Source organism: Danio rerio, chromosome 20, assembly GCF_049306965.1.
Source record: "Danio rerio strain Tuebingen ecotype United States chromosome 20, GRCz12tu, whole genome shotgun sequence".
Lineage (NCBI taxonomy): Eukaryota > Metazoa > Chordata > Actinopteri > Cypriniformes > Danionidae > Danio > Danio rerio.
In genome coordinates, this window is record NC_133195.1 from 15,271,302 (window position 1) to 15,289,007 (window position 17,706).

The window sequence follows — 17,706 nt, forward strand, 5'->3', positions numbered from 1 at the left end:
TTGTGGTACTGATGAACTCTTATCTATTCAATGTTTTGATCATTGTTCTGTTGATTGTTGTTGATAATTTTCATCTGTTCGTACTGTACCGATCCTACTTTTCTTAACGAGTTGCGGGAGATGCTGTTTTATATATGTGGTGTTATATTCTGGATGTGTGCTCTCACTGCGCTGGGTCCCTCCGTTAGTGGCAAGACCACTGGATTTCGATGCCAACAGTCGGTCGGCGTCTCGCGAGTAAATGAATACGGTGAATGAGAATACACAGGTATGTGCGTATAGACATACATTGTACTGCTGTACAGTAACGTGTCATTTGTTTGTTTTGGCTGTCCTAATTTTAATAGTTTCGTTATGATGTGGTGTGCTTTATCTGCCTGATAAAGTGGGCGGATTGAGTGACGTTCGATTTGGGGGATGTTCTGGGGGCGGGGTTTGCGTGACGCGCCGCGAGCTGCTAGCCCGACAGTGGAAACGCGACATGATTTCGGCCTCACTGCTCAACCTCCCGGGCGATTGGCCCGGCCTGGCCCGATAAAAGCCCTGGCTCGCACTGGCCCAATAGTGGAAATGCGGCTATAGTCACAGGTGGCCCAGTTACACACAGTCGTAAAGTAGAGTAAAAGTATCTGTTTTAAATATTACTTAAAGTGTGAGTTAAAGACCTTTCAAAAGTACTCAAGGGTAGTGAGTATTATGCTGTAAAAAGCTGATGCATTTACATGTTTGTGGATGTGTGTAAATGTAAAATTCTGTAGTGCATTTAGTTATTGCCCAGCAGGCACACAACAACAAAAGACGTTAATACTAGGTTAGATTTAGGTCGTGATGTCAGGAATACAAAATTCATTGTCTAGTCAGCGTCTAAGGATAACATTATTTTGAAGTCCAAGAACGACATCAAATTACGTTGAAATTTAGTTGATTTTAGGTCGTTTAGAAACTGACCAAAATCCAACGTTGAGCCAACATCTTAAACCAATGTCATATTGACGGCAAATCCTGACATTAATTCGTCATTAATTATAGCAACCAAAATCCAACATCTGATAGATATCATAGTGGTAACGTCAACGCAACGCTCTTTCTTTCTACTTAATGTTTTTTTAAAGCTTGTTTACATTTCACCAAGTGTTGGTATTAAAATAAAATCAATATAGCTTTTATCATTTATTAAATGAAATTTATTATATTTATTAAAAATGTAGTTATTTTAACTTGGTAAAATATGCACAAACCCAACTAGCTTACATTTATTTATATTTATTATTATTATTTTTACTGAATTTATTATCTAAACAAAAAAGATCACAATTCACGGTATAAACAAGTCATTAACTAACACTTCTTGGTAACTGTAGTAAACTACTAATTAGCCATATAAATTAATAGTAAGGTAGACGTTGGGTTTAGGGTTTGGATTAAGGATGCAGAATAAGATCTTGAAGAATAAGAAGACTTCAAACAACTAATGAACATTTAATATCTTAATAATAAGCAGCTTTTACCACTAGCATGATTTGTGACCTAAACTAAATTGCTACCAAGAAAAATGTTGGTGGGGAAAGAGTTAAAATAAGTAAAGAGAATGGAAGGGATGTCATGTGGACTTCCCTATAGAATGATAAAATTAGCAACAATATCTATAATGAATTAACCTTTAGCTAACCTTCGGCATCCCTTGTTTTTCTGTAACTAAGCACTCTGTGCTGGAACACAAACACTTTAAGTAAGCAAGTGAATGAGCTTTTACAAACCCCAAGTATTTCCACCACCAAATATTCGTTAATGCAGAATGTGGTGATCTCCAGCAGGGTCATGATGAGGAGCTGGACGGGGCTGGTTTTTCCCAGAACTGCGCCGAATGAGATCAGAACTGTTGCTGTGCTGAAGTCAGCATTAATCATCCTGCAAAGAGGGAATTATGGGAGAGAAAAAGAGTTTATATTTGAATTTATATAAATATATATTAATATGGAAGGAAAGTAAGAAGGAAAGTCGTGACATCAAAAAATAAATAAATAAATAAATAAAATAAAATAAATGTATAGGTTTGCTGTTTGTTCAAACTGTTTATTTAAAATGAGCTGAAATAACACAATTCTAAATTTGTTTTTGCTGTCAATCCACTTAAATTTGTAATAACTAATAAGTTAATTTAATTTCATCATGTTGTCTCAAAACAAATTGATTGTGTAGAACCCAACATGTTTTACATTCATTCATTCATTCATTTTCATTTGGCTTAGTCCCTTTATTCATCAGGGGTTGCCACAGTGGAATGAACCACCAACTTTTCCAGCATATGTTTTACACAGCACTGGGAAACATCCATACACTCTTATTAACACATATACACTGTGGCCAATTTGGTTTATTCAATTCACCTATAGCGCATGTCTTTGGACTGTTGGAGAAACCATAGCATCTGGAGGAAATCCACATGAACACGGGGAGAACATGAAAACTCTTCTCAGAAATGCCAACTGGCCCATTTAGACTCGAATTAGTGATCTTCTTGCTGTGTGACCACTGAGCCACCATGTTGCCACATGTTTTACAGTGTATGATAAATAATATGAATTATATGTTTGTACTAAGGTTCTGTTGAGTGCTTAATTCTGATTGGCCGATCAACATTGAAGATAAACACACACCTAAATTAGTTTTCAGACTGGTTTTGACTGCATTACAGCTCCTTATCACTATGCTGAATGATTTCAGTTACTAGACAAACGTCCAACCCAGAATCATTCTTACAACATACCTCTATATACATTTCTGAAGAGCACCAAATATGTCCCAGGAGCTATTTCGCAATTCCACCACAGGCCGCTGTTTACACTTTTTGAGATCTCAAATTTCTCTTGCTAGTGTCACGGTTGTAGATCTATCTGCTCTTTTTTGATGTGTCTGCGTTGTGTGACGGTTCATGTTATGTAGCGATCGTGTGTTTGCAGTGCTAGCGTGTGTGCATTTGTCTCTGTGTTTGTGTGGGAGTCGCGTGTCTGTCAGTGTTGTTGTTTTGTGTCAACAGCTGAGCGGTCACATGATCCTCGTCACCTGACCGTTGCCTAGCACTGCTCAGCTGATAATCAGCGCCCAGGTGCAGCGCATTTCTGCTCATATAAATATTCAGCGTTCGTGTCTCACGTTGTCAGTTCGTTGTATGTTCACGGTCTTCTGTGTTCCTGTCAGGCTCTCCTCGTTGGTTTTCGCTGGTGGTGAGTGGGCTGGTTGTCTTCCTTGTGCAGCTACTAGATGCTTCCTGTTTACATCTAAGATGATGTTTGATCCTCTCTGTTGACGTTTGTCATGGACATTTAATCGTAATCAATTTACATGGATCATCTGCACTCCCAGTCATTTACCTATTTACCTGTTTTTGTGAAATCTTCATTAAAGACTGTTTTACTTGCATTTGGGTCCCACGTCTTTTATGTGTGATCGTGACAGATAGTGCCATTCATGCTTGCTGTTCTTGCATAAATCCACCAGAGGTTGACTGACTGACTGACTCACTCCTCATTTCCACTATCGTGCCTTAAGCGAGCGAGCTGAGTGAGCCAAGGTCAGTCGCGTTTTCACTGTCACTTTCAGGGCCTAATCGGGCCAAAGCAGGGCTTTCTCGGCGCCAGTGGCCGGCCTTTTTCGACCTGTTAAATACATTGGGCCAAAGAGGGGCAGCTGATGCTTCAGGGTGGAGTGAAAGGAGAGGCGAACACTAGCTTTCTGATCGCACACCAGTACATGCGCCAAACAAATAAATAAATCAGGGAAAGAAAACATCTAGCCTTATAGGCTGGGGTCTTTTTGCGTATGATCACCCTTATGTTACCCTTTTAAATGTAAGGCTGTTGCATAAAATAATAAAGTTTTAATTTATAATTAACATTCTTTGCCACATACTCCTTAATGTTTCAATAACGCATAATAATCTTTACACCCTATTAAAGACACAGCAGACAGTAAAGGTTTTCGAGAGTTCTTTTTTTGGAGATAATACACAATATGAATACAACAGAAAGACATAAACTTTACAAATTACGTGTTCACTTTTGTAGGCTCTTTTGTAGTGTCATATCTTGAAAAAAAGCTATATTCAATATATAGAATATAAAAAGCAATATATAGCTATATTGAAATAATTACAAATATCAGATAATATAAAATTACATTAAATAAATAAACCAATATAAATCAAACAAAAGCTAGCTAAAACAATTTAGGTATTTACAATACATAAATCAAACCGTTTTAAAGCCATATTAAACTTTATTTTACTAAGGCCTATCTGAAAAAAAACATTTTATGTTTTCTAAAAACAATAAACACCGAAAAGGTTTTGAAATATTATTTATAAAGTATTTGGATATGATGATATTAATCAAATTGTGCAAACAGAGAATTTTTTGGGTGAGTGAAAGCATAAAACTAGATAAAACCTTTTTTTCTGTCCTGTGCAGCTCCTCTTTACAAACGCATCAGAGAAAACTGCAAATACAAAATGTGTTCTGTGTTCTCAAACAAGTGTTTATGTTTTTATATTAATTTATGTTTATGTTTTATATATATTTATATTAAAAAATGAAAGTTGAAATACATGAAGAACTTTAATGCTTGGTGCTTGATGCATTGAAGCTGCTGAACGCAATGAAGTATAGGCTTTATTTTATTACTTGCTCTTATGTGCTGAAATACTTAACACTTTCCTTAAGATCACAGAATCATATTCAACATTCTTAAATAAAGGGGAATCAGCTATTAAGTGTCATAATGCCTTTAAGGAAAAATTAATATGTTTAAGGTCTCTCCAGAGCATTTGGGCTGAATGTTTGACAGCCTCTATCTAAATGAGGATGTTATAAATTACATTTTATACAGAGTTATTAACTAAGAATTTCTGTGGTTTTATATTACAGATGGTGCGCTCCCTGCGCTGGCGAGACCACTCGATGTTCGCTGCCAACAGTCAGTCGGCGAGTAAATTAATATGATGAATGAGAATACACAGGCCTGTGCGTATAGATAGATAATGTACTACTGTACAGTAATTTGTCATTTGTTTGTTTGGGTTGTCTTCATTTTAATGCTCTCGTTATGATGCGATGGTGCGCTTTATTTGCCTGATTCCCACTGAAGTGGGCGGGTTGTGTGGCGTTTGATTCGAGGGACGTTCTGGGGGCGGGGTTTGAGCTATTAGCCCGACAGTGGAAACGCGACATGATTTCGGCCCCACTGCTCAACCTCCCGGGCGATTGGCCTGGCCCAGCCGGATAAAAACCCTGGCTCGGACTGGACAGGCAGTGGAAATGCGGCTACTGATTGACTGACCCACCCTCCTTCTTTCCTAAACCCAACAAATAGTGGTTTTAAAAGCACCATTTGACCTGAACACCAAATTCCCTAAACCCAACCAACAATTTTAAAAAGCAATCCAGAAAAAGAAAAGCCCTCGCCTGATTTTTACCATTTTTTCAGATGTTACCACATTCTCACCCTGTTGTTTACTTGTTTATTTTATTTTTTGAATTTTGTTTTTGTCTTACCTGCTATCTATATCCGTTCTTCACTGGACTCAAACCCCGTCGTTGTGATCAACTACTCTCTGCATCTCAAGGTAAACTATGTACATGGCAAGCTAACTGGACAAACTGGTAGCAGCAAAAAAAGCCATCCATACGGAGGTAAGTGGTCAGCTGCTTGCGCGAAAAGAAACGGCATTATACCCGTAGCGTTCGTTTTAAAGAAAAGCTGCGATACGTTCCTCTGGCTACATAATTTGCGATCTCCAGAAATGTATGTAGGGCTAGTTTTCAGAATGGTCGATGTTGCAAATGTCTCGTAATACAACATCTGAACAGTGTGTTTAGGTGTGATAACTGTAGTGTAAGTGGAAACCCTGACTATGGTTCCTTCCATTATTAGAAACAGCACTGAAGCATCGTCTGTTATCCTTAACATAAATAACAGCTTTATTAGTAAATCAGTTACACACACTGTGAAAAATATCCGTTAAATAACTTTTTCTGTATTTTGTAATTTACAAGTGTGTTTTTTTTAACAAAATCTCTCCGCAATTCGTAACTTTTTGATTTGGTGACTAATTTGGATGAATTTGTACGATCTGATTCGTACAATTTAGTACAATTTGCTCATCCCCCAATGACGGTTGGGTTTAGGGGTGGGGCTGGGTGCCACGCCTCCTTTTTAAAATCGTACAATTTCCATTGACTGAACTCATTAGCCACTAATCTGGCAAAACGTAAAATACTTATGTTTTCTCATGAGATCAGGCTGTTTTTTCCATTTATTTACAGTTGTGAATAGCATTATGAGAGCTTGGTTTCTGCTCTGTCGTTGTTGAAAATTCAACTCTACAGTTTAACAAAGGGACTTTTATTGACATTTTAGTAATTTAAATTACTGTTAATTAAAAATTGAAATTAAATAATGTATAAGAAGTATTATAGAGGGAAACAAGTCTGTGAAATACAGAAAATGTACTGGCTGTTCATTACAAGTTTTTTTGTACTGTAATATCCAACTCCAACCCAGACAATATATCATGCCAAACTATTAAAACATGAATAAAATCACTGTTTTTAAAAACTTTTTTTGGAAGAAAGCTCAAGCTCTCATAGTGCAATTCAAAAGCTTAAATAAATGGGGAAAAATAAAAGCATGATGAATCACAAAATACGAAAAGCTGCTATTTTATGGATATTTTTGACAGTGCAGGATCTCCTATATCACTAAACAAATAGCAGAGTTTACCTATCAATGCTGACTCTAATTTTTCCACCATGCATGTGCCAGACGTTCTGGAGGAGGAGACCCCACTGCAAGCCGAAGGCAGCCAGCAACAGGTTGACGCCCACACTGGTGAAGCCATATCTCTTCAGAAAGGTCATCAAGAAGCCAAAGCCAATGAAGATCATCACGTGTACATCCTGAAACACTGGACACATAATAAAGAGCTGCATTAAAAAACAATGTTCGCAATGTTTCACAATGTTTAGCAATGTTTATAATACTGCCATTGGTGGCTGATGCCTGTATATCCACACAGTAATTATAAATTCCTTTGTGATATCATCTGTTTAGACTGCTTTCATTATGACTTCAGTGATACTACAAGTTTTATAGCCATTAAAGGATAGTTTAAAAACAATAATAATCAATATTATTTAAATTTAAATAGTGCTTTTCTGGACAAATGAATTTACACATTTACACATCCTGGATGATGGGACGGCAGCCATATTGCACCAGACTGCACACCACACACCAGCTGACTGGTGAAGAGGCAGAGGATAAAGCCAATGATGTTATGGGGATGGTTAGGAGGCCATGATAGATAGAGGCCAGTGGGAAAATTTGGCCAGAATGCTGGGGTTAAACCCCTAATCTTTTTTGAAGGACATCCTGGTATTTTTAACAACCACAGAGAGTCAGGACCTCGGTTTAACATCTTATCAGAAAGATGGCTTATCAGAAAGAGTCCTTATCAATATACTGGGGCATTAGGACAGCGACCTAGCTTTTCCATTTGGTCTCCCATCCAGGTACTGACCAGGCGTAGCCTTGCTTAGCTACAGGGGGTGACCATGTGAGAGTTGCTGTTATGGCGATCTATTACTTTCAGTTCTTTGCCATTTCCATGTGGACTCGGCACAAAGAATTTGACATGAAAAACCACAAACTTGCAATGTAACAGTTAATTTTCCATTCCTTAAAAAAATAAATAAATAAAAAAACAAACGTAAGAACTATTTACACTTTTCCAAGTTTCAATATGAAATGGTTCTGAAGATCGGTCAAAAGACATGTCTACCATCAAACCCCTTCCTTCTTTTTTTGAACCTTTTTTCTGGGTTGCTATGACGTATGACATTAGTTAACATATGAAACGTCATGTACACAGTAAAATAACACAAAATATACTAAAGAAAATGCTGTATCCAAATTACAACAGCTCTATATATCAATACAAATAATATATTATTATAGAAAAATATTACAAATCTTTTAAGGCTCTTTATGGCTCCAACAGATGCAGAAAGCTAGTTGCTAGCTATGCTAATGTTTGAAAATTGTGACAAATGACACCTATACACTGTAAAAAGTGAGTAAACCAATTGACTTAACTTTTATAATTATGTACATTATTATTTACTTAATAATTATAAGGCAATAAGTTTAGTCTCTTTTTTAAAGAAAGGTCAACTAATCACTTTTTTATAGTGTAGTTTTTTCACTATGGATATTATCTAACATTCTTCAAAATATCCTTTTCTGCTTGTTTGAAAAAAGTCAAGGGTGAGTAAATAATTTCAGATTCTTAATTTTTGGGTGAACTATCTCTTTTAATATTACTTTTCACACACCAAGTATAATCACCTCTTTGAGGTTCTGTCTTGTTTCTAGTCCACATATCTAAAAATAAAACAAATTTTTTTATATGTATATATTTTTTATTTTAATAAATTAAATCAAGAAGCATTATCTAGACAAGTAGAAAAAAAGATATTGCACTTAGAAATAATGTCCAAATTAATAAGTTTTTCTTTACAACAAGCTAAATAATCTGCCAATGTTGTAAATAAAATACATTGAATTCTGAATTCAGTGCAAAAACAAGAAGATTTTATTTATATAGATTTTTTTGTATGCCCATTGGCAGATTAAGTTGCTCACTTTAAAGATAAACTCATTGAATTTGACTTTTTGGCTTGTCTAGAAAATGCTTTTTAAGAACCACATTTAGCCCATTCAAAAAATAACAGCTTTTAAAATATGGCAAATGTCCATCTATTTATTGGTCAATATTATTTTTAATGTCTTAGAAATACTTAAAATAAAACATACAGGCTATAATATATGCTTTTGTGATGCTTTTAATGCTTGATGTGTTGTTTGGAAAAAGTTACATGGAAGTTCTTCTGCTTTTGTTGTTCAAAGATAAAGAAAGTAGAGATGAGTGCACATGTTTAACACTAAATTAATTCGTCCTGAACAACACATTTCAGCTCAGCATACAAAACATATATTTAGAGGAAAATGTGGACAAATTTGCTAAACGATCCAATAACCTACAACCATGTCACTGTACAAAGGACTTGTGTGTTCTTCTATTAGTCTGTAAATGACATGTTAAGAAAATGCCCCAAGTAACCCTTTGCGTGTGTTGTTTTATTCATTTCACATGACTCTTGTAACAAAATATACTTACTCTGGGATCAGTCACTTTCAAAGTAAACCAGCCTTTTCAGTGCTTTAACTGGTTGAAGCACAACAACCCTCAAGATATGTGCACAGTTTGTTTATCTGTTTTATTTTTTTTTTTGAAAATGGTTACACAGGTTGATGTTTATTTTTATAGAAAAAAAGTACATTGAAGTGCGATAATACTTGTCTTGAACTAAAATTGACATTCAGTCAACTTTTTTAAGTTTTTCACTGCACAATTTCCATGTTTCCTTAACCAAACACTTCTGATTCAGATCAACAGCTTATTATTAGAGACTAAAAGACCTGGGTTTGATAGGTAAAGGAGACATCCAAAATTCTCTGAAATTTGCTATTCTCTGAAATATACTTCAAATTACTGTTAAAAATGTTTGGCCTTTACTTGTTCATTGACATACTGTAAACTTAAAAGAATGGTTACTAATTCTAAGTACAGTATAAGTGGTGTATAGTTGTATTTACTCTTTTCATTGAGCGGCCTATATATTTTTTCCTAAAAATATAAACTGCATATTTGAGCTGTCTTTACTAAAAATAAATCTTTAAATATGTCAATAAAACTGTCTCACTAGAAAACTTTGAGTGCACTATAAGAATGATTACAAATAAATGTATTTAAAAAACAAACTAGTATGTTCATAAGCTCACTCGCAGTACAAATGAAAACTTTAATTGTGGACTACTTGTACACTTAAAGTACCACTGTTACACTTATGGCACACTTAAAGTAATGTCTTAAAACTAAAAGTACATCAATTTTGTCTCAACCTGTATTCAAATGTACTACTAGACTTTCGAATAATGGTCCATTAGTTATTATAAGATTAACTAAGTATGATTAATCTTGTAAAGCATTCAATAAGAATTGTTTATAATTGTTTAATGCATTATTAACATCCAAATTTATGCTTGTTATAGCATTAATGGGGTATATGCAGATCTAGTGTTTCTTCCCATACAAATTAACCTCCGGTGAATGGTTAATGTGACTTTTTCAATTTTATACAATTCCTTTTACAGCATCAATGTTGTATTCAAATTAAATATAGGCTAATCAGTTAAATAGACTTCAGCATTTATTTAGTTAAATCGTAAACCAAAATGAAAACTTATTTACATGCACGCGCCCGTCAGGATCAGCAGGCTAGTGCAAAAACCGCATTGGAAATACTAAAGTAAATTGTAAATATTTTGAAGACATGGCACGGAAAAACATAATTTAATGCAGTGCTTCTTGTACATTCAGAGATAGTGTATATCATTTAGGCAGTAAAAAAAATTGTTGATTTAAAAAATAATAATAATACCTAAAACTTACTAATTTTGTAACGGCATACACTTCACCGGAAGCGTTTGACCTAGGTAACTGACACATTAAAACCTTCTGCATGCATATGCATATATCCTATTAATGCTCTGAGAGTTAACATTAACTAACATTATTAAACCTAAATAACATTATCAAAGATGTAATAAATGTATTAATTATTGTTTGGTCAATGTTACTAAATACATTAACTAATGGACCATTATTTTAAAGTTACCAAAAAAAAAAAAACATATTTACTATAGCTTTAAAATAAATTCAAAGCCACTATCTAATACTATTATAAGCATGGAAGAGCCAGGATAACAGAAAAAAATATCTGACAGAAAAAAGTCATATGAAAGATGGCTTGACGGTGAGTAAATGATGGGGTAAATGTATCTTTTGGGTGAACTACTTCTTTAATATACAAAATCAAAGAAACAAAAGCAGCTACATGGGTATTTATTGTATCTGAGGTCTTTGGATATAAGGATTTTTTTCTAATTATGCAAAACAACAAAAATCTGTCCAAATATACAAGCGAAAAGTGTCTTTTTTCATTAATATTTCGAGTTCCTTTGATTGATTATTTTGTTTTGCATACTAAAGATCCATGTTAATGTCAAGTGGAAACCAGGCCTGCATGTACACACTGATTGCGAAGCGGCAGCATTGCTGAACTTTGTCCATCTTTCCTGCTGAGAGGAAATGAGTTGTAGGCTGTCCAGCTGAGGAAACCGAACAGGGATGGACAGAGCGATAGGACCCAGTCCAGAACACCTGATTCATCAGCGTTTCCAGACTACACAATACAAGCCATATCATTCTGCCGGCTGATAATAATCAGACACATTAACGACTGTCAGGAAGTTTAAGAAGGCTCTCATTGTCAGTCCCAAGAGAGACAAGTGGAACTGCAAAGCGTGGACCTCCAAATCGCTTTGAATAGGTGAACAGTACTCCAGACTTCCTAGGAATGCCTCTGAAACCCTCCACCCATTCAATAATCTACACAAAATCTACGCCTTCCAGCCGACAAACCCAAATAGTCATCAATCACAGCGCTCATGTCTGACATCTGTTAAGCTCCTCAAGATAACCGATGACTCCTGTAAGAACCACCAGCTATGATTTGTTTGATGAGGCCTTTAACTACATTAAGTTTTATTTGCTCATTGATTATACTTATAGCTTGCTATATCTTTTTATTGCTTGTTGACATTCTTAACGATCATATCCTCTTTTTACAACATGCTCATGCTACTGAAAGACCATGCAAAAAACTATAATATGATGATTCAGTAAAAAACAGACTAAACAGGAAAAACTGCAGATAAATGTGATGATTAAAATATCATCAGCTAATTTCAGTCTTATCTGGCTACGCGAGCCATCTGAAAACAAACAAACAGCAGAATGTCCTCCAGTTCTGCATATTCTGAATTCTCAGTGGTCATTCTTTGAAGTTCTGCAGAAAAAAAAAAAACATCTCAGCGAAGGATCCCCCAAAATTTAATGAAATCTGGTTTTATCATCAAGGCCCTTCCCATCCTTCCTCAGCCTTGTCGCTTTTGGCTTGCTTAGTTGGGGTCCATAGAGCTACTCTACAGCAAATAACATCCTTCAACACATTAACATTTACATTGAACTGAAGTAATGGAACTGAATGTGCCTGATGAACTGGTCTTGTTTCACACTAATGAAACTCCACAGTTCTTTCTGATTCTCGAATCTGATTTAACTGTGAAAATGCTTAGAGGTCTTCAAAGAGCACCTAAGGACCTGTGCAGGTTCAGGTCTATATTTTAAATGGTCAGCCAGGTTCAGGTTGGGTCATAATATATTAGATACCACCGGAGGGAGGTGTGCGTTGGCACAATTGCCTTAGTGTCCCACCAGTGACGATTTACAGCCATATCACATTGCTACTCATGTTTATACAAGTTTGATGGCATAATTGTGAAATTAAAGAAAAAAATCAAACAAGAAGAGTCTAAAAAACCTTTATGTATGAGGAATTTCTTCCGCCAGTTATTCACATCTGCAGCTGACGCCAGAACAGCACAAGTCATTACTACTTCACAAATGTCACTTTAGAACTAGTATATGAATGATTCTCCAGCGTAATGTCTAAAGTGATGACAAAATAGGTGTTTTTGCTGACATTTTAATATTATAATTCTGAAATGCATAAAATTTCATCAGTCTGCAGACACTTCACAGTATTTCTCTGCTCTAATTATCCCCCGAAAAAGCCAAAGCAACGCAATCACTACCAAATTACTGTTGTGTTTGTGATAAGGAAAATCGCTAAACATGTGCGGGCATTTATTCTTTCTTTCTTTTTACTGAACTAGTCTGCAGCAACGAAAACACTCATTAGACACAAACAAATGGCCAACCAAAAAGTAACTTGGGGTTATACAAAGAGTGGCTAACACAAAATACATACATTCCTGATATGCGAGTCACATCTCACACAATAAACTACAATTGCTATGGTATAAATACAGCACTACAACATACAAAAGAGAGAGATCGATTGTCGAATGTCACTTACCAATTTAATTATGATTTGATCAGCTATAGTTAGAAATTATGAATTTTTCTCCTCTAAGGGCTTATTATTTGGTCTCTGTTGCCATCTTGTGGATGGACAACATCAACCGTCTTTGCTCTGCTCAGTATGACAGGCTGATGAAGATGTATTTAAATGTTTAAAATAGACACTATCCTCATAAATAAACTGCATAGTTGCAATCTAAACAACTACATTCTTGCCTAAAAAGCCTCAAAAGTGCATTATGTTGTTCAACATCTCCAAACTGTAGTGAGTATATTGATCTGCTGTCAATTTATGTGAGTAATACACAAGAATAAAGAGGCTGTACAAGTCCTGATATTGCAGAATATCACACAACTATTAGCCAATCAGATTCAAGAACCAGACAGAACTGTTGTAAAAAGTTATATATTACATTCATTCATTTTCAACCGCTTTTCCGGGGCCGGGTCGCGGGGGCAGCCATCTTAGGAGAGAACCCCAGACTTCCCTCTCCTATATATGGTATAATATCACATATCACAGCAAGAAAGTCGCTGGTTTGAGCTTCAGCTGGGTCAGTTGGCATTTCTGTATGGAGTTTGCATGTTCTCCCTACGTTCGTGTGGGTTTCCTTCCGGGTGCTCTGGTTTCCCTCACAGTCCTAAGACATGCAGTACAGGTGAATTGGGTAGGCTAAATTGTACGTAGTGTATGAGTGTGGTTGAGTGTGTATGGATGTTTCCCAGAGATGGGTTGCAGCTGGAAGGGCATCTGCTACATAAAACATATGCTGGATAAGTTGGCGGTTCATTACGCTGCGGCGACCCCAGATTAATAAAGAGACTAAGCCGAAAAGAAAATGAATGAATACTTATTAAACTATATTATGCATAATATCTGAGTCGATTAGACATAGAGATTACAGTATCTGCCAGTGATCAGTCGGCAGCACTTTTTTTTTTATATATATTAAAATTTTGGAATGTGATACAAATGCGCCAGTCGTTGTTTTGAACATAATGTAAGTGCAATGTGAACATCGATATGGACGAGAATCAGATATTTCTGTTTTCGGAACACCTTTAAAAAAAAGATTTGCTTTGTTGAATAACAAAAATAATAATAATTTTTATACTTTTAATAATCTTCCACCTAACCAACTACAGAGACTCTGGTCGGGTCTTTCGGGTCTGGTATGTGTCAATAATGACATGACACATGTCATTCATAAGAATGAAATTGTATGCATGTGTTTGACAACTGTCATTGACTGCCATTAAGTGTTAATATTTTTCTTGACTACTACAGTGGTACAAAGGGAATTTGTCCTTAAAATGTCATTAATTGTCATTAAATAATAATGATGCTGTTATACAACTCTTTAAGAGAGTATTTTTAACAATAAATTTCAATGACAAATTCAGTTTGTCATGCAGACCATTTGCTTCATGAAATCTAAGCACCACCACTGTGATTTGAAAGTGTAAGAAGCCATCAGCTCTCGATACCTCTTACAGATGTCAACCAATGATCAGTCTGTGCAGTGCTAACAACCAAAACCGGGATATGGTGTGATATTATGATTACTCAATGTATACTAACTATTATTATTACTTTTTTTTTTTTTTTTTGTCAAGTACAGATTTTTCAACCCCCAATCCCCCCTGCAATTTGCACCCTGAGTCTAAGCGGTTTATGCAGCTGTTTATTCTCCATGGTCCTTCTGAAAAGCCTGGAAACAGCCTTGAAGTGGGCCTCTGACACCGCTGAAACAGAGGTTATCAACCCTTATCAGCTGTTGCTCGAAAGTACGTCTTTTCTTCTGATGTTTGTGTTGATCTTGAGCAAAACATATTTACAATGATAGGGCTAACTAGTGGACTTTTCTCTGACTATTTCATGCATGCAAACTTTGGAAAAGCATCACAGTGCAATGCAGATAAGTTTACCGGCTGAGCAAAGGTGCACAATCCATTTTTTCCCCCCAAAATATTGGCAGCTACTACAAACAAACTGATTTTCCCAGTGAAAGTTTTCATAGTTCCCACATGCAACAGATTTTGCTGATAGAATCTCAAAAGGCTCATTTTGCTAATGGGTGGAAACTTTCCTCTCTTTGCGAATGCTGGGCGACTTAATTACATTCTGTCAGCACTAATTTAGAGCATGGTGACATAACTTAGCTATATCTGTTTTCTCTCTTGTCAAGATTAAAGTGCCCTTTATTTTCTTTTCTTTGAAGGATTTCTCACTCATTTCTTGAATCCTTCGCATGCATGTACCAATAGTGACAGATGGCCTTAGTTTTCCCAGTAAACACATATGCTTTTTATTTGCCTTTCATTTTTACATATTTTTTTTTAATGTTTTTTAAAGGTCATTAGGTTCACTGGCTGGTAAATGGTTTGATTAGTTTGGTTGTCACACTGTTTTTATAACTTCACAAACACAATAACCACATTGTAAAACCCAACAGTCAACTTTATCAAATGAAATTAGTGTAGTTAACTTAAAATTGACTGAAAGTTAATTCTACTCATTTGAAAATGCATTACTTAAACCTAAATGGAGTAAGTTCACAGTACTCAAATAAATTAGTTTCTTAACTCAAATGGTTTGTGGCAATCGGTTTCCTCAAACGGTTTGAGTTGTTTTAACTTATTGGGTTTTATCAAGTTGGTTTGAGTTCTCTTCATTTATTGGGTTTTACTGTGCTCAAATTGCTTTGTTTACTCAAATAGATTAAGTTCACAGTACTCATTAGCTTTTGAACTTAAATGGTTTGTTGCAATCAGTTTCCTCATTTATCTGACCAAGATATATATTTTTTTTCTTTTTAAAAACATTGTTTTTTTTTTTTTAGAAAATTTTAGTTTTAAATTGGTATCCAAAACTAGAGTTGGGAGTAGTTTGTTAGTTACAAAGTAAATAGTTACTGTAATTAAATGACCTTTCTGCTGAAAAAGAAAATTAAGGGTGTACTTTTTATTTTTAACTTATGTAATTACAATTACTTATAATGTACTTGCCCTAAAACTGTACATTTATTTAATATTTCTGTTTAAATCAATACAGAGAAGCAGAAAGATTGTATTTTTTTATTATGCAACTATATTACACAACAATTCTATTTTAATTTTTAAAAAAAAAGACAGTGATAGAGCCAATTCAGTGGATGTGGATGTTTGGAGGCCATGATGGACCTGATAGAAAGATTTTAGCCAGGATACTAGGGTTACATCCATACTCTTTACAAGAAGTACCAAGGGGTTTTTAATGACCACAGAGAGTCAGGACCTCGGTTTAATGTCTTATCCAAAAGATGTTGCTCACTGAGAGTATAGTGTCCCCTTCACTTCACTGGGGCATTAGGACTCACACAGACCACAGTTTGAGCGGCCTCTGCTAGCCCTTAATAAAACCACTTTTAACAGCAACCTATAGTTTTTCCATGTGTTCTAGCATCCAGGTACTGACCAGGCTAAAGGCCGGTATATACTTCTGCATTGAGCAATAGCCGAGACCCACAGTGCCTGCCTTGTGCGTAGCCATTATACTTCTGCATCAGCCAAGGCGAAAGCTATGTGACCATGTGAATGCTGTGTCGGACCTCACATGTACGCTTGACACAGAAGCAGCCTTTAGCCCTGTTCAGCTTTATTCGGTAATCTTTCTTGGGCTGCAGGGTGATATTGTAATTTTTGCTAATATATGGACAGAAAAATCCGCTTTGCGCTGTGGCGCATGCATGGTCTAAAAGGGTTGAGTTTATTTTCCTAATGAGTTATAGGTGTGTTTTGAGAATAAACCAATCAGATTCTCATTTCCCATTTCCTTTAAGAGCCAGTTGCGTCATGCCATAAGCGCATTTACTATTTACATGACATAAAGTAAGTGTAAGTGGAAAAACTGAGCATTTCACTAGCAAGAAAACAGTTAAACAGAGCATCGACCGCGCGAGAATGAGAGATAAATGATCTATTTTCACTTTCACTCTAGTGGATAGGGAAACCTTTACGCACAGACATCAATTAGCCTAATTATTTTGTTTAAAACTATTTCTAAATTCAGTTCTAATTTCCAGCAAACGAATAAATGAACAATAATTACGAAGTGTGTTCAAAAACCTGAGTTATATCCTAAAACACATGCTGTGCCCCATATGGTCTAAAACCTGCATGTGGGCAAAAAAGCTTGTTTTTAATAAAACAAATATAAATATGGATATAATAAATATTACGGCTAATAATAATAACATTTTACAAAAGCAAATTGTTATGAATGAACTGAAAAAGCCTCCCGAGATAAAGAAGGCATAAAAGCAGTGGTTTTTCATATTTATGTAGGCTAGAAAATAATATGTTTTGTAATATTTTAATCCTTTATAATTATATGCTATATATATATTCTTATTATATCCTATATATATCCTTAATATTATAGATTTTTTTGATATGTAAAGATATTTGCGTATTGCAGTACATCATGTGCGTATTAAGCAGTGTGTAAGCGAAACGCAATTCTGCGCTGGACTTTAAACCAGGTTTGTTTTGGTCTATTGAAAAATCAATTATAATTTCTCAAAATAGCAACACCTAAG

General features: G+C 35.4%; 1 protein-coding gene across 2 annotated transcripts in view; it reads right to left on the minus strand.

The window, feature by feature from the left end:
• The window catches only part of rhag (Rh associated glycoprotein), a 37,882-nt gene that overhangs the window by 16,691 nt on the left and 3,485 nt on the right, over positions 1-17,706 (minus strand). For both annotated transcript variants that reach the window (NM_212845.1, XM_009294595.4), the window contains 2 exon segments: positions 1,758-1,908; positions 6,778-6,961. In NM_212845.1, coding sequence (NP_998010.1) covers positions 1,758-1,908; positions 6,778-6,961 — 335 coding nt within the window.